This window comes from Choloepus didactylus, chromosome 17 (assembly GCF_015220235.1).
Source record: "Choloepus didactylus isolate mChoDid1 chromosome 17, mChoDid1.pri, whole genome shotgun sequence".
NCBI classification, from domain to species: Eukaryota; Metazoa; Chordata; class Mammalia; order Pilosa; family Megalonychidae; genus Choloepus; species Choloepus didactylus.
The window spans coordinates 29,158,522-29,180,550 of NC_051323.1; the positions used below are offsets into that span (position 1 = coordinate 29,158,522).

The following is a 22,029-nucleotide window of genomic DNA, read 5'->3' on the forward strand; positions in this document are numbered from 1 at the left end:
GCACAAAACTTCCAAATTAGTACAGCTCACTAAATAGTTAATATAAGTAAAACTAAAAAGGGAAAAAAAGTATATACACATCCATATGTATATATATTTTTTCTCTGAAATTTAAACAAAAAGAGAGTGAACTGGCTGACAAAGCTTCATTTAACTCTTAGATATATCTAGAATATCCTACCTAATTTGCACAGCCAGCCAGTCACTATTCACATAATCATATACAAGAGAACGTTGACAGGGTAATAAAAGACCAGGAAAAGCTGTCTGAACTATGAACTAACTATTCTAAAAGCAGGAGTTTAATCCTGGTTGAAGGTGGGGGGGGGGGGGAGCTTTGTTGCTTCCAATATTAAGTTAAATGTCTTCTATGTAGAAAACAAGAACAAATAATATCACTTTTCAGGAATCAAAATAGTTAATTTTGAACCTTAGGCCTAACAGGTCAGAAAGGTCACTTAAAAGGAAGTTAAGCTTCCAAAATTAAAAAAAAAAAAAAAACCATCTGTAAGTGGATCACCTTTTCTGACATGCCAGTATCTTTTAAAAGGTTCCTAAGCTGATGGTGTTCAAAGGTGGTCTTGATTATTTACAAAAGAAATTGTAAGATATCTGAGATTTACTTTAAATTATCTGATCAAACAAACAAAATGGAGGATTGTAGAAATAAGTTTGGCAAAGTATTAAAGATTGTTGAACCTGGGAGATGGGTACACAGGGGGTTATTATATTATTCCCTCTAATTTTGTATATGTTTGGAAATAAGCAAAAATATTTTTTTAAGATGAGGTTTTAAAAAACATGAGTCTTCAGTAATCCTGTGATACTCAGTATATACCCAGATGATCTGAAAGCAGGGATGCTGTTCTAGTTTGCTAATGCTGCTGGAACGCAAAACAGCAGAGATGGATTGGCTTTTACAAAAGGGGGTTCATTTGGTCACACAGTTACAGTCTTAAGGCCATAAAGCGTCCAAGGTAACACATCAGTAATCAGGTACCTTCACTGGAGGATGACCAATGGCGTCCGGAAAACCTCTGTTAGCTGGGAAGGCACGTGGCTGGCATCTGCTCCAAAGTTCCGGTTTCAAAATGGCTTTCTCCCAGGAGTTCCTCTCTAGCAAGCTTGCTCCTCTTCAAAACATCACTCACAGCTGCACTGAGTTCCTTCTCTTTGAGTCAGCTCATTTATATGGCTCCACTGATCAAGTCCCACCCTGAATGGGTGGGGTCATGCCTCCATGGGAGTATCTCATCAGAGTCATCACCCACAGCTGGGTGGGGCACATTCCAAAGAGATACTCAAAGAAATCTAATCAAAACTGATAACGTCTGCCCACACAAGATTACATCAAAGATAATGGCGTTTGGGGGACACAATACATTCAAACTGGCACAGATGCGAACAGATATTTGCACACTAATTTCCATAGCAGCATTATTCACAATTGCCAAAAGACAGCAACAACACAAGTGTCCATCAACAGATGAATGGATAAACAAAATGTGGTATATATAATGGAATATCATTCAGCAGCAAGAAGGAATGAAGTCCTAAAGCACACAACAACATGGATGAACCTTAAATATGTTAAGTGAAATAAGTCAAGACACAAAAGAACAAATACTGTATTATATCACTGTTATAATGACTATGTGAAAGTGAAATAAGTCAAGACACAAAAGAACAAATACTGTATTATATCACTGATATGAACTAATTATAATATGTAAACTCATCACATAAAGAATATAGGTTGCCAGGAGATAGAATGAGGCTAAAGAATGGGATGCGTTTGATTAATATGTGCAGAATGTTTAACTAGGTTGCACTTAAACATTTGGAAACTGACAGATGTGACAGAAGCACATTATTGTGAGAGTAATTAACAGAGCTGAATGGTGTGTGAATGTGGTGGAAAAGGGAAGTTTAGAGTCATGTATGTCACCAGAAGGAAAGTTGGAGGTCAAGATATGGAAACGTATAATACAGTGAATCTTGTGGTGGACAATGTACACGATTAACTGTACAAATATAAAAAAGTTCTTTCATAAACTACAGCAAATGTACAACATTATTACAAGGAGTTAATAATAGAGGGGTATATGGGAAAAAGTACCTATTGCAAACTATTTTAATATAGTTTAATACTCTTTCATCAATAGTAACAAATGTACCACAAAAATACTATAGGTCAATAATAAGGAGTGAAAAGCAGTAAGAGGGGATTTGGGTTTTCTTTTTTATTTTTATTTCTTTTCTGGAGTAATGAAAATGTTCTAAAATTTATCATGAGGATCAACTCATGTTAGCATATGCACAACTATGATGTTACAGTAAGCCAGTGATTGTATTACTTCAGATGGGTTGTACAGTGTGTGAATATATCTCAATAAAATTGCATTTAAAAACAAAACAAAACATGGGTCTTGGTCAGATTTAGCTATACTGCTAAGTTTGCATGAAAAAAAAATGATCCAAAGTCCACTATTGCTTTAAAATTTTAAAATTTTTGAAACATTTAGAAATACAAAACATTTAGAAATACAAAAGGGTACTGGACTTTAGGACTAGAAACAATTGAGGAGTTTAGATCAAAAGAATGGCTTGAAAGAGACCTAACAATACATAGATCTTCAACTTATCACTCTTCATCAAATGTACACTGGTCAATGCTGCGTAGGACCGTAGTCCACCCTCTAAGCAAGTAGCCATTATGGCTAAGCACATGAATTGTCTTGTCAGCGGCAGGGAGTAGAGTGGAGAAATGAAGAGTCTCTTAAATACAAAATTGAATGAACTACAAGAAAAAAAGAATTTTAAATACACATATACTGTACAACACTAACAAATGCATTATTGGCATACAATACAAACAAATACATATGGGAATTATTGGCTAACCTGTTTTTTGTGTGTTAGCCTGAAAACCTAACCTCTCTTTGGTCACTGAGTTAATAGAAGACAAAACATGGAGAATGTTGCCTAAAGGAAGTTTATTCCTCTTCACCCACTCAGTGGCACTCTCACACAGAAGGAATGTCAACAGAGATTGATTAGGTTCAAGAAAGTTCACTGGGCTACATTTCTAGGGGGGAACATTAATAAGAAGGATAATAATTAGGACTATATTAGGGCAAATATTGTCCTGCCCTTAAAAAGGCTGGGCCATCTCTGGTCTTTTTTAACTTTTTTATTTTGAAATAATTTCAAACTTATTGGACAGTTGCAAAAAAAAAAAAAAAGATAGAAAACCCATACAGAGAACTCGACATAGCCCCATACAAAATGATTATTTTTTCTTTAATGGGATCTTCCTTGGCTTAGTGACCTTGCCTCATCATTGATAAAGATTGACTAGTGCTAAGATAAAGCCAAATGCTATTTGCCTTTTTCTCTACCTCTGGTTTTTCTATTTATCCCTTTGCCTCAGATAACACAAAATCTCTGCTACTATGACTGGTGTTCTAGTTTGCTAATGCTGCTGGAATGCAAAACACCAGAGATGGACTGGCTTTTATAAAAGGAGGTTTATTTGGTTACACAGTTACAGTCTTAAGGCCATAAAGAGTCCAAGGTAAGTCATCAACAATCAGGTACCTTCACTGGAGGATGGCCAATGGTGTCCAGAAAACCTCTGTTAGCTGGGAAGGCACGCGGCTGACGTCTGCTCCAAAGTTCTGGTTTCAAAATGGCTTTCTTCCAGGCCGTTCCTCTCTAGGCTGCAGTTCCTCAAAAATGTCACTCTTAGTTGCACCTGGCATATTTGTCCTCTCAGCTTCTCTGGAGCAAGAGTCTGCTTTCAACAGCCATCTTCAAACTCTCTCTCATCTGCAGCTCCTGTGCTTTCTTCAAAGTGTCCCTCTTGGCTGTTAGCTCCTCTTCAAAATGTCACTCACAGCTGCACTGAGTTCCCTCTGCCCCTCAGCTCATTTATATAGCTCCACTGATCAAGGCCCACCCTAAATGGGTGGGGCCACACCTCCATGGAAATATCCAATCAGGGTCATCACCCACAGCTGGGTGGGGCACATCTCCAAAGAAACACTCAAAGAAATCTAATCAAAACTGATAACGTCTGCCCACACAAGATTACATCAAAGATAATGGTGTTTGGGGGACACAATACATTCAAACTGGCACAACTGGTAACAGCAAAGTTAGACGCAGATTGTAATATTTATTGAATTGGAGGAATATAGCCTTTCCTTGAGAAATGTCCATATAATCGTATTGATACTTTTATTGTAAATTGTATTATTGGTTACATGGAGAGGAAAGCTTCTGATTTTTGTGATTTGAGGTTGTGATTTTCCTATATGTGCTAGTCACCCTTTGGACCTTTAGAGAATAGTATTCCTGAGAGGCTTGGGGCTGAAAAGACAATTCAAGTTTGGAACTACTGGAAGACAGTACAAGCTACAATTTCTGAAAAAAGATATTCAGTCTTTACCCAACCACCTAAGTGAGATCCCTTGGCTGAGATGACACAGAAGAAAAATAATTAGAAGAGAGAAGATGCATTTGTACACATATTTTTTCTGTGAAGGAAAGAGAAGAAATGATTTATCAAAATGTATCTTAGAATGCAATTTAGTGAGATCAAGAGAATGACTTCATTTTAGAAGAGGATTCAAGCTTAAATTTAAAAAGGGCAGAAACTCTAATTTTTTATTGTTTACATTGTATTATTTGAGCCATTATGTCATCTCTATTCTTGGTATAATTTTGTCAGGTGAGTTTGGCTGGGCAATGCTGTTCAATATAATCCAACAAATGAAACAAAACAAAGGAGGATTTCTTTTACAAGACCTTCCTGGGATTATAATATCCCATCCCACCCATTTAAAAGGCTTCTGGAGGTAACATTAAATAAACATCAATAAAAGGCACTGAGTAACTCAATTGCTCATCTCTCAGGTCACAGGTAGAAATAGTGGAAAAAACTGGATAGATGGCCCCAAGAAATCACACTTTGATATCCCACTGATGTCCTTCAAGGAGGGTACAGTGCGCCTCAAGTTAATTACATACCTATTATTAAGCTCATTAGGTAAACAGTTACAAAATTAAAAACTAGAGGTCTGTTGATCTTTAGTGTGGAGAGCTGATGTTTTGTTTTGTTTGTTTGTTTGCTCTTCCTCTCCCTAAAATGGGTCAGGTTTGAGGGCAAGGACCACTTACTGGACCACAGTTCTAGGGGTGGAGCTTTTTAATACTGAGTAATGATATTAAAGCTATGATTTCCCATGAATGGTTGCCTTGGTCCCCCTGGCTCCTTAATGCTTGTCTTGATTTTCTTTGCTTTAGCATAGCTCTACCATGAATCCAGAGATTTAAGGTAAAGCACATACTTAAGACAGGAAAAGCTATACTTAACATATCCAGCATGACAGCTTTAGAGAGAAATCCTCTTGTTTATTTCAGATACCTTCTCCAATATCCAGGGAATAGCAACATATTCTAACATGGCATACTCCATCACAGCTCCATCAGTTCTATCAGCAGCCCCCAAACAATGTATCAGTTTCTTCCTCCAGTAAGACTTCTGTAATAATATTTCTAAGTGAGGTTGATCTGTGGCTTTCTTTATGGGTGTTATGTTTAGCAGACTTTGCTTTTTAGGTTATACAAATTCATAGAACAAAGTGGAAAATTGTTCCATTCGTGTCCAATCCCACCTCCTCTCTATTGCCTCAATCTTAGAAAAGGCAGAAGCAGCCTAGCAAATGGAGAAGCCAGACAGAAATATTAGGTAAAATAAAGACACTCCCTATTCTCTTTGCTCCTCAGCTATAGACTTCAGGACAGAAACAGTCCTACATTGTAGGTAGGGGAAGATTTCAACAAACTTGAAAAGTTCAGAATTTTAACTAACACATAGCACTGGATTTTATTTTATTTATTGAGAATTGACCAGAGTAACCTTTTTTATCTGAGAGTGAAAATGGTTAAAACTAACACCTATAGATATAACTTATAGATATGATCATCGAGTCTACGGGTTATCAATTTAGTTGGGGAATCTAAAACTCCAGAAAGGAAAATAATTTTGTTTTCTAAATATAACTGCTATGGCTTCACATGACAAAACAAACAAAGACCCAACAAAATTAATTTCCTAGGTGAACAGACATAATACTATGGTAGGTACAAAATAGAAAGATATTGTTTTGTAATACCATTTTTGACTACCTATACCAATTAAATAATCCAAAGTAAAGGATAAACTCATTTATATTTGTTTTTGAAGTATATTTGCATATTCATATTGTGAATACATAAACATAAAAATAGACTGTCAGGCCTAGAGGTAGATATTAATAACTTATCAACATTTGTTTAATTAAAAAAAAACTGGTTCATAATCTTGGAGTAATTCATAGGGTAAGACAAAAAATCAAAAGCTGAAAACTTTAGAAAGATGAAAATATTTTTTTAATCAAAATGAGATGATTACAAGTTGCCTTGTCATTCCTCTGTAGTAATGGTGAAAGTCCAGAAATTACTGAGAAGCATAAGTGGTAAAAATGAGTGGAAAAACTAAAACCCTGCAACAGTAAATTTGGAAATCTGTCTTGCATTCATTTATATTCTTCTATGTCCTCTGGAAAGCAACGTTATAAAAATAGTGACCCCTCACTGTGCTAAATGCTTTATATTATATATATTATTTCTAATTTTTAATAACCTATGGAGTAAATATTAATGCCATCATTTTATACCTGAGTACACTGAGGCTGTAAAAGATTAAATAACACGTCTAAGGTCACAAAGCTAGCAAGTGGCAGAACCACCTCTAAAGTTTAGCTTTAAATATAAGTAGCTTTCTGATGCAAAGAAGAAAGTTTAGACAAAATTCAGGAAATCTCTGTGACCAGAAACAAATGAACCAATAAAAAGAAGACAGCATTATTTCAATTTACATAAAAAGGTAGGAAGGTTACCTTGAGAAAAAAACATTCAAAATTCCAGTGACTGACAAATTCTGAATTCCGGAATTCCATTATATAATGTCTACCAGCAATCAAGTAATTAATCCCAATAACTTCTAGACTGAATATAAATAATATTAAAGACTACCCTTACTATTCTAATATATAGATTTCTCATAGGTTTACAACTAATCTCTATGATTCTGCAGTTTCAAATTATTTCCTTTCACCTTTGACCCTAAGGGAGGTGGTACTGCAAAGGCCATGTAGAAAGGACAGATAAAATCCTTACTTAGCTATATACCCTTGAACAAGTTACTTTAACTCTCTAAGCCTCCCTTTCTTTATCTGTAAAATAGGGTTATTAAAATCTGGCTTACAAAGTTATTGTAATCAGTAAATGAGACATTACATATAAAAAATTCCACACAATATTTGGTACACAGGAAGTACCCAAAAAATTTGTTAGAGTTATATTTTGAAGACTTTTCTGTTTTATTGGGATAGTCACTCTTTTACTAATTTACTATTAGTAAAATAAAATTTAAAATCTCAAAGCTTCTTTACTGACTGTAGGATTAAAATACAGAAGTACAAAGAAAACAAAGGTATTAAAATTCCATTCAAAGTGCATGCCTTTTCTGTGTCAGAACAACTTACTAGGAGACTTTCAAACAATACCCAGATTTAACAAGAGAAAAAGAGACACCGAAAGATCTTTAGTCATTTGAAATAAGAACGTGATGTGGAAACACATTTAAAATGGAAGGTAGAGCACAACACTAATGTAACATGTTATTCCCACATGACGGTCTGCAGGAAGAGAACTGCTTCTCCTGGTGAGAGTCAATTCCCTCATTCACCACAGAGGGGAGCTATAACCTAGGAAAAGGTTTATATAGAGTTGCAAGGATATTTTTAAACTTTCCCATCCTCACAATATTCATTTCCTCAATGTCTCATTAAAATATCTTTTAAGTTAACTTAATGAGTATACCCTAATTCTATTTTGGAGACTTTAGAGAGAATAAGAAGGCTCCATAGGTCCATGCCGCCGTGAGAACAGGGTCCCCACCTCCTCCCTGCTTTATTTTCCTCACAGCACCTCTCTAACACATATATATATCATATATTTAACATACATTATATATTTTTATTAGAAAACAGTGTATCTTTCAAATGCTAATTTTTATTACTGTCATTTACACACACACACACACACACACTGAGAAATGTAAGCTCCATAATGGAAGACATTTCCACCTATTTTATATGCCACTGTATTTCTACTGCCTACAACAGTGCCCAGCACAAAATACATGCTCAATGAATCAATACTAGCTCATTTAATTGAAAGGTTAAAAACATATCATTAGATTATTGCAAGTAAAGCAAACTGCTACTACATGGAAAATGTAATGTCTACTTATTTTGAATTTTGGTTTTAAAAAAAAATGTCTAAGACCAGTTCTTTAATTCCACCAGATGGGCATACAGACAGATTTCATGAGATTGACTTGTTTAAAACACATATATGGTAGAATTCCTCTTAAATTACCTGACTGGGACAGAAAGTTGGTCAATTAAAGGGGAGATTTATGAATATTAATATTAATACCCAAATATTTCAATTTGTTCAACAGGTATTAGTATGTTTCATTTACCAGTGTTTATGGCCTTTTCTTTGAGAATAACAGTTAATCGATTTTCTTCAATAATCCACACCCAAAATGCATCATTTGTGATTTCCAATTTCAGTTTCTTTTAAATTAAATACTTAAGGGCAATAGAAATAATCTGAATGCAAAACCCTTCTAGATTTGTATAATTTTAGTCTTTTACAAAAGCTGTAGTAGCCACACTAGACTTTACAGCAGTTTTTGTTAACTCACCTTAATCAACTCTTTCAAACACATTCAATAGTTTTAATGAAATAATCCTTCAAGCTGTTATTTCAACGGTCTATAAAACAGCAAGTCAACAAGCATTAGAAGGTCTGGAGTCAAACCCAACTTACAGCTCACTTGTGAGAGCAAAAGTGTGTCGGAGTGTGTCAGAGAGTGGCCCTGGCTATGCGGACACATGGTTTAAAATCAAGATGTTTTATAGACAGAATGGAAAGCATGTGGTAATCTAAGTAAGTTAGGTAGAAGTTTATTAGAAAAGCGTTTGCTGTAATGGCATATAGATCCTTCACATGCTACCTCCCTGTCACTACTATCTACTTTTTACATTTTTCTTTAATATAGATGATGAATGCTAATATAATCCTTCTCTTAAAAAGAGTAGCACTGCCTTTCCAGCAGTGACAACCTCCCCAAGACAACATGCCTCTCGCAAAGGATTTCCCTTTATTCCTCTCCAGAAGAGAAGAGGAAACATAAGAAGAAGCACCTGGTGCAGAGCACCAATTCCTACTTCATGGAAATGAAATGTCCAAGATGCTACAAAATCACCACAGTCATTAGCCATGCACAGACAGTAGCTTTGTGTGTTGGCCGCTCCCCCGTCCTCAGCCACGTAACAGGGGAAAAGCAAGGCTTACAGAAGGATACTCCTTCAGATGAAAGCAGACTAAAAGCACCCTGAAACAAGAGGAATGAGATATCATCCCAATAAATATTTTGGATACCAAGAAGAAAAAAAAAAGGAGAATGAGGAGAGGAGGACATCACTTACAGAATTTCTAATAGTTTCCTAAGTTTAACTAAAATCACTCATTTACTCACTCTTCAACAAATATGTATTGAATACCTACTACATAAAAGGTACTACATAAAAAAACTGTGGTGGATACAGAGATTAATGGATAGAACTTTTCCTGTTAAATTTATTTAACGAAGCAGAGGTCCCATTATCTCAAAACTGATTTAGATTTTCCAGAGCTGGTCAGAAGAGTTAACAAGCCTGGATAGGTAAAGAAAAAAACTATTCTCAAAATCCATTTATTCCTCTAATAATACAGGATAATAATTTAGGTCATCTTGAAAACTACAGAGGGAGACCTGTCCAATTCTAGTCTATTTTTCAGGTAAGACTGAAGTACTTTCTTTTTTGTTTTGTTTTGTTTTGTTTTATAGGTCTATACAAACTCATCTTTTGATATTAAGATAGTTCACACTTTATAATAACTTACCTTAATTTAAGTCATGAAAATTAGTATGTTCTCTTTTGAGTTAATATATTTTAAATGCTTTCATCACAACATGTACATTTACGCTTTTTCCCAAGCATGAAGACCATAGAAATACCAAATACTTCTGAAGTCTGGTAATTTTATGTAATCCAGTAAATCTGATACTGGAAGCAGTTAATATTTATCTTTTTCTCTTCAACTTTTTTTAAATAAACATTATGCTGATAAAATAGGCCAAATCCGATAACTGTCTCTTCAAAAATAAAACCTACTGTAAAATCAGGTATAAGCCAACAATATTTAATAAAGTTATAAAAATTATGTAATAAAAATTTTATCTTTTTGCATGGTATTCCTGGCAAGCTTTATTATTATTTTGTTGTCATCATTATTAATACTGAGGAATTGCCTGCCCCTTCCAAATTCTGACTAATTTTATTTTTCTTTGCATCAATTCATCAATACTTCAATTCACTGCTTTTGACCATCTCTTAAAAGATGGGTATTATTTACATTGATACTCATGGCTGAGAAATTAGGTTTCTATTACAAAGGCCAATGTCTCCCTTTACACGAAAAGCTATTTTATACCACAATTTAGTTTTCTTTCTTCCTTCCACCTCTAGAACCTGGTATAGGAAATAACTATTATAGAAATAGGAGTAGGGGGAAAACATTTGTACTGAAAAACTCAGAATAAGAAATTTGCAACAATATTTATAATTCATTCCAGAAATAAAAGTATATAGAAAAAACATACGCTGATAGATTTTTTAAAGCATGTTATACACTGGGAGAATTATTAAGTAATTCTAAAATACTACATAGATACTTCCTTTAAATATCGCATTCTCTATGGATTTGAAAATCAAAAATTTGATCCACAAATAATAATTTTCAAGAAGTTTATAAAACATGTCTATTGACTAAAACAAAATCATGGACCTAGAAAAGCCCTCTGAGATCACCCAGTTGTAACCCTTCATTTTTACAGCTGAAGAAACTGAGTTCTAGAAAACAATCTAGCTTTGAAGACACAATGCCAGAATTAATACTCAATATAAACCCACCCAATATTTGTTTTCTATAAACTATGAGATGGGAGAAAGAAAAATGCATTTTTCCAAATAAGAATGTGAGGAAACAGAGAGACAAGGAAGCAGAATACCTTTCAGCTATTAAAGAGCATAATGACAGCTGAGAATCTCGATAAATGCAGTGTTCTCCACCATCATATCACTTAGAGTAAGGTCTTCAGAATCATCATATTACATAGTAAAATCAAATTTCTAGTAATATTTCAATAAAATATTGGTTTTATAAAGTAAACCATATGAATAATAGTTAAAAGCCATCTATATCATTTTTATTGGATTTCTGTAAATCTAATTTATTAATAGGCATTTGGGGAAAAGATGCCAACATATTTTATTTGCCTTTTTCCTCCTAGGGCCTGCCCATATCTGATAGTCAGAAAGAACTTTCTGAGCTTGAATGAATACATTTTTCATGAAAAGACTATAAAGATACTCTAACTCAAGAAACACATATCCCAATCATATAATCCATGTAAATTTCACCATTTTTATTTTAAATTTTAATACTTCTCAATTTACCTTTAAAAATCTTTTATAAAATGTATAATACAGAATTTAAGAAAACAATTTTCTCCAAATCTTATACTTCATTCACTTTTCAGAAGGTTAGTTAGTTGACAATCTGCTTTTCAAAAATTTGTCTCTGGTGTGTCTCTATCCTAGGATTAATCATGTAAAGTTAATTTTTATATATTTTTGCCACTCGTTATGACTCAAATGTAAAGGCTGATTCTTTAATCCATCAAGTTGACAAAGGGACTTCAGATGTATAAGAGAGTCATGAGTGTTGAAAAGAATGCTGTCCACTGGACAGAAGTCCTTGATAGATGAAGGAAAGATAGCTTTTCAGGCTGTAGCCAAATTAAGGAAGCTTGTTTGCTTGTTTCTTTCAAACTTTAATTGGTACTCCAAGTACAATGTTCAAATCTATTCACTTAAGAAAGGCCAAAATTTTCATTAACATGTGTGAACCTTTAACATAACAGCATTGGCTTTAAACCCAGCCATGAAAACTCCCCTTACTCTGTTCAGACATGATCTCCCTCCCAAGCTTCCCAGCTCTTAAGACCTAAAAATGGTCCAGCTACTGCTGGGAAAGTGTCAGATTCCTTTTATTACTGAGATGCATAACAGAGGACTCAGACATAGAAAGGAAAAATATGCCACAAAGCAAGCTATAAACATGTTATAGAACTGTAATGATCATGATTATGAATAATCATAATGATGACAGTAACAAAGATGATGATAAAAGCTAACAGTCATTGAGAATTATTTAATCTTCACAACAACCCTATAATTTTGATCTAGAAAGTTAAGAAACTTGCCCATGATCACAGAGCTTCTAAGTGGAAGAGCTAGGGCTTGAAATCAGGTCTATTTGATGTTAAAGCCCACACTCTTATTTTCAATGTCTATCTCCCCTAATCTTCATTAAATAAACACTAAATACCTAACATGTATCTGCTAGTCACTTGAGATTTCACAACACAGGAATTAACTTAAGATGATTTTTAAAGTGCCAATCTAGCGTCCAAACACAAACAAAAAGTTAATGCATATACTTTAATTTTAAGGATTTAAGCCCACTCATGGTTTCTTTTAATAAATGTTTAAATGAGCATCTGTTATGTGAGAAGCACCATGCCAGATGCTAAACAAATAAAAAGATGAATAAGACAAGGTCTTGGCTTCACACTCTGAACAGAATACACAGGATATACACATAATTTAGTATTGAAGATTATTTCCACTTTTACAGTTTTCATAAAAGCATTTCTTACAAATCATTCTATTATTAGCTATTATTTCAATAGAAAAATTCTGAGAACTACAAATCACTATTTAATTTTCATAAGGCAACATTTCTCCTATTACCAAAATGCTTATGTCCTTGTAATATACATAGTCACAAATGTGAAAGGTGAAGAAATTTCCATTAGCTTACATTTTCTATGACAAATGTCCACTCTTTGTCTTCAAATTCCTCTGCATGAGGATCCTATAACAAAAGCAAAATATGAAATTGAAATACACATCTTTAATCCAATCAATTTGATTTAAGAAAAAAATTCAAATAGACTTGCTTTTTACCAGTCCTTAAAAAGGGAGAGGCAGAACAGTGAACTCTTACTATACTTCCATAATTTCTCTAAATTTACATTAGTCCTTTATATTAAGAAATTCTCTATCTTTACTTACGTCAATGTATAAAATTATTTTCCATTATTGCTTCTATGACAAGACAAAAAGAAGCTTGACCTGAGACAGACAACTGAAAGAATGAAATGTTAAGAAGCTCTTTGTTAAGATATTAAATGCTTATACAAAGCTCTGCCCTTGTTTTTATACCTGTATTTTAAACCACAAATACCACTTGAAGCAAAGTTTTCTTCAGTTCAGAGGTTATGTAAACATCAGGAATATCAAAGCACTGAAAGGGATTTCAAAATCTAAATAACGGCAAATCAGCATGGGCTGCTGATGCCCTACCTCTCCTCCCTGCCCCAAATTAAATCTGGAAATGCCAGAGAGACCTGAGAAAGGATGATGGATCAACAATTAAATGCAACTTTCTTTTTAAATGAGGCACACTTTGCAGGTTAAAATTCTATCTGACAAATATTTATTGTGAACTTATTTAAAGGATTGTGAATGCATTATATGAATTCAAACATGGTTGTCTTTGCCTTGAAAGGCAAATACAATTAACTCTAATCTAAATGAATATATGATGATTCAAATAAACGGTTTTATCAGAGATTAGAAAATTCTTACTGGAATGAACAGAAAAAGCTTCAAGAGAGAAAAAAGCTTCTGGGCTAGGTGGGGTTGTGTAGCATTTCCACAGACATTAGAACAAGAAAAGGCAAAAGACAGTAGAATATATAAGATATAAGAAGAAAGTAGTTGGGTCGCAGCAAATGTTTTAGAAGTGGAGTAGGGGTGGAGGGATTGACAGTGCGAGAATATTTTAATAGAGTAGGCTTTTGGCTCAACATTTCACTCCAAGAGTGAGTGTACACAGATGGTGGATGGGATCTGCTATCGCTTACTGGGGCTCAGGTCTCACATGCTTCTCATAGGGAATTATCTCATTTATGACTGATTCCAAATTAGTCTATTAGTTAATCGCCTGTTTCTATTGCCATAGCTGGGTTTGGGATTTTATCATTTTGTACCTAGGCTATTTCAAGATAAAAGTTACTGCAGCATTCTCTGTCTCTCTGCCTTGCAATCAATCTTGAACACAGATTATTTTTGCCAAAACACAGTTCAGACTATGTTAGTCCAAACTCAGATTTCTTTAATGAGCCCAATTTATGGAAAAAATTCCAAACCCCTTGTTCCTTCATTATTTCTTTTTATTTTTTACTAAAGCAGCCTGGTGCCTGGCTGAGTCTGAGCTGTATGGAGGCAACTATGTTTATGAGTAAATTTGTACAGGGGGTATTAAGTCCTGCCAAAGAGTTTCTCTGGTGTTGGTAGGGGAAGGCGGAGAGTAGGAAGGAGTAGAAAGAAAGGGAAGTATAAAACTCTACTTGATATTTGTTTATCCAGACTGGCTCTGTCCATGAACTAGGTCTATGGAGTGAGAGGATAGTAAATAAGGATTGAAGAAGCTTTTCCATGTGGGATTTAGGACACAAGAACTGCCGCTTTGGAGACCAAGTGATAAATTTATACAAGGTTGAGAAAAGGCATCCTACCACCTTTCCCACTCAACTGTCCTCCAGTTTTATTTTTAGACGAATGCAGCATAGCTCCTGCACAACATAGCTGGGCACTCAACTTTCCTGTTTGCAAATTTCAAAATTAAGAGAATTATAAATAAAAGAGAAGAAAAAATATGATTAAGTTTTTCAATCTTCCCAATGCTTTTCAAAAACCAGATCTAAAAACTACCATGAAAGAAGAAAAAAAAATTATATATGTATTTTTCTGATTTTCTATTAGAACTGGGTGGGGAGGGGCAGGAAGATAAAAGTATCCACTGGAAATATTCTTTTAAATATTGAAAAAGTTCACAAAGTTACCTCAATAGCACAAACAGGAGAAATGTTTAATACAGCGAAAGCTGGGGAAGGAAGGGTGTTTGTATTTTTTCTAAAGCCTACAGAACACTCAAAGTTGTAAAAGTTCAATGATAAGGATATTCTGAACATTCTCATCAGTACACTTACCTACTAGTACTCCAAGTATTTTAACAGCCAACCAACTTCCAACTCAGAATCACCCAGTCAGTATATATCATTTCCCTAAACACTTGGCTATCAGCTATCTATCAGGTCTATTCTAATCTCTTATTCTCTTATCACAATTTTTTTAAAGTTGTATAACTGAGTCCATTCATTTGCTTTACTAATATGAACAATAGGCTAAATTAAAATATTCTCAATAGATTATTTAGAAGTCTTCCACAAACATGTCAGAAATTTTACTGTTGTAGTCTATATTTGGAACCATTTTTTATTACTGAATAGGCAACACAACTTACACAGGAAAGAACAGGGCTAAACTCAGTGTGATTGGACAAGTTACCTTCCTCTCTAGTCTCAGTTTTCTTATCAGTAAAATGGGAAAACAGTCAAACCAAAGGGTGGCTGTGAGAATTAAATAAAATTCTGCAGGTAAAGATTTATTTGACTCCAAAATTCTTGTTTTTAATTATCAAGCTTAGAATATCCTTCCCTTAAGAGAAACATGGAGGAGAAATTCAATAACAGGCCTTTCAAAAGCCTAGCTGGGTTGTATAAAGGCATATAGTCCACAGATCAGCACTACAAATATAGATAGGTGCTTGCATGATGTGCTTCTAAGGTATGACACTGGTACAGAGACTTGACAACAGAGGGATATATTAGAAAAATCTACCTATTGCATACTACGGACTATAATTAATCAGAATACTTTACCAGTACATCACACAAATACTAGGGACAAATAATTAAGGGCTGAAAAGAGCTATGGGGTGTTCTGGGTTATGAAAATTGTTTAAAATGGAGAGTGATGAGGATTGTACAACTCAGTGATGACAAGGTGAGATATGGATGGATTACCATGGACAGAACATATGCTATGTGAAATTAGGAACCCTCTCCTTTATAAGTCAAGCCCTCAATCTTAAGTCTTGCTCTTGTGAAACTTATGGTCATAAAGAGGAGGCTAAGCCCACCTATAATTATGCCTAGGAGTCTCCTCCAGGAAACCTCTTTGGTTGCTCAAATGTGGATTTTCTCTCTCTAAGCCCAACTCTCCACATTTCCCTGGACAAGGGACAGGCCCTCCAGGTGTGTAAGTCTCCCTGGAGATGGGGGACACAGATTCTGGAAATGAGTCTGACTCTAGCATTGAGGGATTGAGAATGCCTTTTAGACCAAAAGGGGAAAAAGAAAGGCAAAAAATAAGGTTTCTGTGGCTAAGAGATTTCAAATACAGTCAAGAGACTGTCCTGGAGTTTACTCCTATGCCCGCTTCAGCTAGATATCCCAAATGGTCACAGTATAATAAACCCAAGTTAATAGTAGTCCCAAAAACCCTAAAGAATACCTGGGTTCCTATCTCAGATTCTATAAAAGTTTCACTCACTAAATTTATTCTTCAGAAACTTAAATCCTCCAGAGAGCTCCTATGCCAGCTAAGTCCCAAAACCCAGAGGCAACAGCCTCTTCAAGAACATCAACCAGTTGCATCCCTTTTTCCTGTAACGTCAACACCCCCTTACAACATGAACAAGTTAGGGTGGTCACTGCCAAGACATCCCCGAAGATCGGGAAAGTGATTAAACTAAGAGGAAGGGGTAGCAATAGACAAGAAAGAATTTAACAAAGGATTATGAATACCAAATTTCTATAAAATTTTCTTTTTCTTATTTGCTAAGGATTAGAATAGCCAGAAGGAAAGAACTGAAATGGTGGAACTGTAACACATAACATTCTTTGAAATTTGTTCTATAGCTACTTGTTAAATTGTAATTTGAAAGTTATCTTTTTGTATATATCATATAATTCACAATAAGGAAATAACTGAAACTATGGTACTGTAACCCATAATATTGTTGGAAATTTCCTATGTAACTACTTGTTAATCATACTTTAAAACTTATCACCTTTTTGCATATGTTATATTTCACAATAAGGAAGTAACTGAAAGTGTGGAACTGTAACCCAAAACATTCTTTGAAATTTGCTCTCTACTTGTTAAATTGCACTTGCACTTCTATGTAAATATGTTATACTCCACAACACACACACAAAAAAGCATAGCTGGTTGAAAACCAATAGGGTGGTTCTGACCCTCCTGAAAAAAGAAAGTGCAGCCTATTATCTACCCCCTTATTTCTCCCTGCACAAATCAAGTATGGTATATAGTGAGTATAATTAAGTAATGTTATAATGCCAATAACAGTGTGCCAGTTTAGATATATTATGTCCCCCAAAACGCAATTACCTTTGATGCAATCTTGTGGGGGCCGATGTATGAGTGTTGATTGGGTTGGTACCTTTTGACTGGATGTTTCCATGGAGATAGGACCCACCCAACTGTGGGTGATGACTTTGATTGGATAATTTCCTTGGAGGTGTTGCCCCACCCATTCAGGGTGGGTCTGAAATAAATCACTGGAGCCATATAAATGAGCTGACAAACAGAAGGACCAGAGCAACTGAGAGTGACATTTTGAAGAGGAGCTGCAGCTAAGGGAGGACAAAGTGCCCCAAGAGCAACATTTTGGAGAATGCCATTTTGAAACACAACCTGGGAGCAAGCAGACGCTGGCCACATGCCTTCCCAGCTAACAGAGGTTTTCTGGATGCCAATGGCCTTTCGCCAGTGAAGGTACCCTCTCATGATGCCTTACCTTGGACACTTTATGGCCTTAAGACTTTAACTTTGTAACCAAATAAATCCCCTTTATAAAAGCCAATCCATTTCTGGTGTTTTGCAAAAGGGCAGCATTAGCAGACCAGAACAGATTTTGGTACAAGAAGTGGGGTGCTGCTGAGTTTGCAAATTCCAAACATGCTCGAACGGCTTTTTAAATGGATAAGGGGAAGATTCTGAAAGAATTGTGAGGATCTTGATGGAAAAGGCCTAGACTGCTCTGAAGAGACTCTTTGTGGAAATATGGACTCTAAAGATACTTCTGATGAGGCCTTGGGCAGAAATGATGAATTTTTCACTGCCAACTGGAAGAAAGGCAGTCTTTGTTTTAAAGTGGCAGAGAATTTGGCAAAATTGTGTCCTGCTGTCAGATGGAAGGCATAATTTGAAAACGACGAGCTGGGATACTTAGCTGAAAGATTTCTACACTAAAAATCAAAAGTGTGGCCTGGCTTCTCCTTGCAGCTTATAGTAAAATGCGGGAGGAGAGACAGAAACTTAGAACTGAACTCTTGGGTTCAAAGAAACCAGAAACTGATGGCTTGGAAAATTCTGGGCTTCCAACAACTAAGACCCCAGAAGCTACAGCCCATGTGAGGATTTAACCAAACATGGAACCTGACCGCCATTTCAGTACAAACCAGGATTGGAGATGGAGTTATCCAGAAAGGATTTGTGGAAAGTCCTACTGTCTGATGGTTTTGACCCATGTGCTTCATGCCAAGTCAACGAGATTTCTGAGAGAACTGTATAGCCGGTGCTACTGCCGGTCTGGACTGGAGGGGACAGACAAGGAAAAAATTGAAGGAAAAATTTCTTCAAAGACAGAGCCATGGAGATTGAGGTCTGAAGTCAAGAGGTCTTGGGCTGGGAGAGTGGAGCAGCCCATGCACATGGAAATGGTGAGTTTGCCCCAGAGGTTAAGGGCAGGCCTTCAGTCTTGATGCTCAGGAAGAGTCTGCCACCCCAGGCCCCAGAGAGGGTGCAGCACATTCCCTGGGAATTGGGGAGAGCCTGGCTGCCACCCCACTGTTCAGAGAAGGGAGAGCCTTTGCCCTGGAGAGGCAGAGTCCAGGTGGCACCCCAATGTTTGAGGAGGGTGGGGCCGAGAACAAGGTTGTCTCCCCAATGTGTGGATATGTTGGGGCACTCACCCCAGTGTTTGGAGAGAAAAGGGCTGTTGCAAAGGCCCTTGAGTGTGGGAAAGCCACTCTCTCAAGCCCCAAGGATGCAACGTTGTTCTGTGAATAACTCTCAGACTTTGAAATTTAATGGAGTTTGCCCTGCTGGTTTTAGAAACTGTTTGGTCCCTTAAACACTTTTCCTTACTGTTTCTCTTCATGGCAATGAGAATGTTTATCCTATGAATATCCCTCCTTTGTATATTGGAAGCAGATAAATTGTTCTAAGTTGCACAGGTCCACAGCCAGAGGGGAATTTTGCTTTAGGACAGACCATGCCTGTAACTGATTTTGATGGGATCTTGTACTTAACTATTGTTAGTGAAATGATTTAAGTTTCTGTGATATTGTGATGGTATGAACGTACTTTGTGTATGGAAAGATCATGTCATTTTGGGGTTCAGGGGGTGGTATGTGCCAGTTTAGATGTATCGTTGCCCCCAAAACACCATTATCTTTGATGCAATCTTGTGGGGGCCAATGTATTAGTGTTAATTGGGTTGAAACCTTTTGATTGGCTGTTTCCATGGAGACAGGACCCACCCAACTGTGGGTGATGACTTTGATTGGATAATTTCCTTGGAGGTGTTACCCCACCCATTTAGGGTGGGTCTCAATTAAATCACTGGAGCTATATAAATGAGCTGACAAACAAAAGGACCAGAGCAACTGAGAGTGACATTTTGAAGAGGCACTGCAGCTAAGAGAGGACAAAACGCCCCATGAGCAACATTTTGGAGAATGCCATTTTGAAACACAACCTGGGAGCAAGTAGACGCCGGCCACGTGCCTTCCCAGCTAACAGGTATTCTGGATGCCAATGGCCTTTCGCCAGTGAAGGTACTCTCTGTTGATGCCTTACCCTGGACACTTTATGGCCTTAAGACTTTAACTTTGTAACCAAATAAATCCCCTTTATAAAAGCCAATCCATTTCTGGTGTTTTGCAAAAGGGCAACATTAGCAGACCAGAACAAAGAGTAAATATCAAAACTACAAAATACATATAATGCATTAAGAATCTTTCATAAAATAGAGTATCTATGAAACACAGGGCATTTAAAAGTAGTAATCAGTTCATGGGCTGGCATACACATCATAATGTTTTATTCTATTGATCTCCATAGCACTGTTCTCCTTGAATAAATGAATTAATTTATTGGATCACAAAGTGAATATTTTTTACATAGTGATTTCACACTGTAAAACACACTTTGCTCTAATTTTATGTTCCAAAACAGTGAGTGGATTTTAACAACCTTTATCTGTTACTAAATTATGCTTAATGAGATGCCCTTCTTCCTCCTGTCCTTTTACAAAAGCAACTGTGACACAATTTGAACGATCAAAGAACTGTTTTCTAATTCCACAGCCCTCCCAAAGGCTAAAGCGCGGACATACTTGTCCCCACCATTTTTTAAGATAGTAAGGAGTTGGTTAGGAAAGTAAATATTTGACTGCTTTACTATTATAAGAATGAAAACTACTTTACAGTGTTTCAAGAAACATGAAAAAAGATTTTCAAGAAAACACGCACACATATAAAACAGGTAGGTTAAGCATACAGCTGTTTTTGGATCTATACTTTGAATTTACAACCAGATTTTCACTTTTAAGCTGTAGTATATATAAAACATCAACAGAGTGTTTATTGACATATTAATCTGAAAACATATCTTGTTAATCAAACAAGGCTGCCAAAATGAGGCTCAGAGCTAATAAGAATGCCACAAACCTTAGCTTCCCAAAGGAAGAGCACTTTAAACTTTCCTGTGGGTAGAATGTAGGATGAGGTAAAAGAAATATCCCAGCTGATCTTAACTGTAACAAGTTCAAAAGACCATCAAATTATTTGGACTTTATAGGCCATGAAATACCCTAATGCCCTTGCAGTGTTATAAAATGCCAGTGTCTGTAAGAATAATGCACAAGATACCAGACTGCACACAAATGCATAAAATAATGGCTACTTAAATATTCTGTCACTTAAACCCACAATTATATAATAAATTCTATAATTTATAAAAATGAAAACTTACCTTAAAAAGTGTCACAGTTATTTCAATGTTTTCAGGAACAGGCCACACTACAACACCACGGTATGGATTTTTTATTCCAGGTTGCCAGCTATGAACCTACCAGAATAAAAATAATGGCTTCAACAATAAAGTACAGGAAATGCAATTTCCACTCACTCTTCCAAACATAGGCATTTCTTCAACAAATTCTGTGTTAATAATTTACAAAAATATTGCTGCTATTTAACTATTCATTATATCTGTAGTTAGTCTTCTGAAACAAAAATAATTAGCCAAATAAAACTTTTCAGGCATTAAGCTTGTGCCTTGACAGTTTTATCACATGATAGCTTACAGAAAGTTATACTACTATCTGTAAACAAATCTTCACCACCCTCTACACACATACACAAAAGAAAGTGAAAAAATGAGGCATTTCATTTTCAAAAGCTACTACTTTTGATTGGAAAAAAAAAATTTATTAGAAGAAATATTGAAAAAAGTATTATTTTTATGGATGCAGGAACTTTAAGGCTAATTCATCCTTTAAAAGGAAAAATGAATTTTAAACTTTGTTTCTTTCTAAACTGCACTGTTCATTTGGGGCAAATGAAGAAGAGCTGCTTTTTCAGTTTAATATTTCTAGTACTTAAAATTTTGAATATATTTCCCTTTGTAAATTTTGATTATCAAGGCTCCCTAAAGAACTTCCCCTAAATTGGTGGGTCATGACCATAGTTCTTCTTTCATGGTGGCATTTCTAGCCAAAGAAAATAGAAGA

At 35.6% G+C, this 22,029-nt stretch overlaps 1 protein-coding gene and 1 pseudogene across 6 annotated transcripts in view; one reads left to right on the plus strand and one right to left on the minus strand.

Moving 5' to 3' along the window:
• EHBP1 (EH domain binding protein 1) overlaps positions 1-22,029 on the minus strand; it is an 870,491-nt gene that overhangs the window by 312,104 nt on the left and 536,358 nt on the right. For all 6 annotated transcript variants that reach the window (XM_037807056.1, XM_037807055.1, XM_037807058.1 and 3 more), the window contains 2 exons: positions 21,270-21,365; positions 13,117-13,170 (listed from right to left, as the gene is read on the minus strand). In XM_037807056.1, the coding sequence (XP_037662984.1) occupies positions 13,117-13,170; positions 21,270-21,365 (150 nt within the window). The remainder of the gene's footprint in view (positions 1-13,116; positions 13,171-21,269; positions 21,366-22,029) is intronic.
• On the plus strand, positions 9,263-9,538 carry LOC119512755 (annotated as a pseudogene).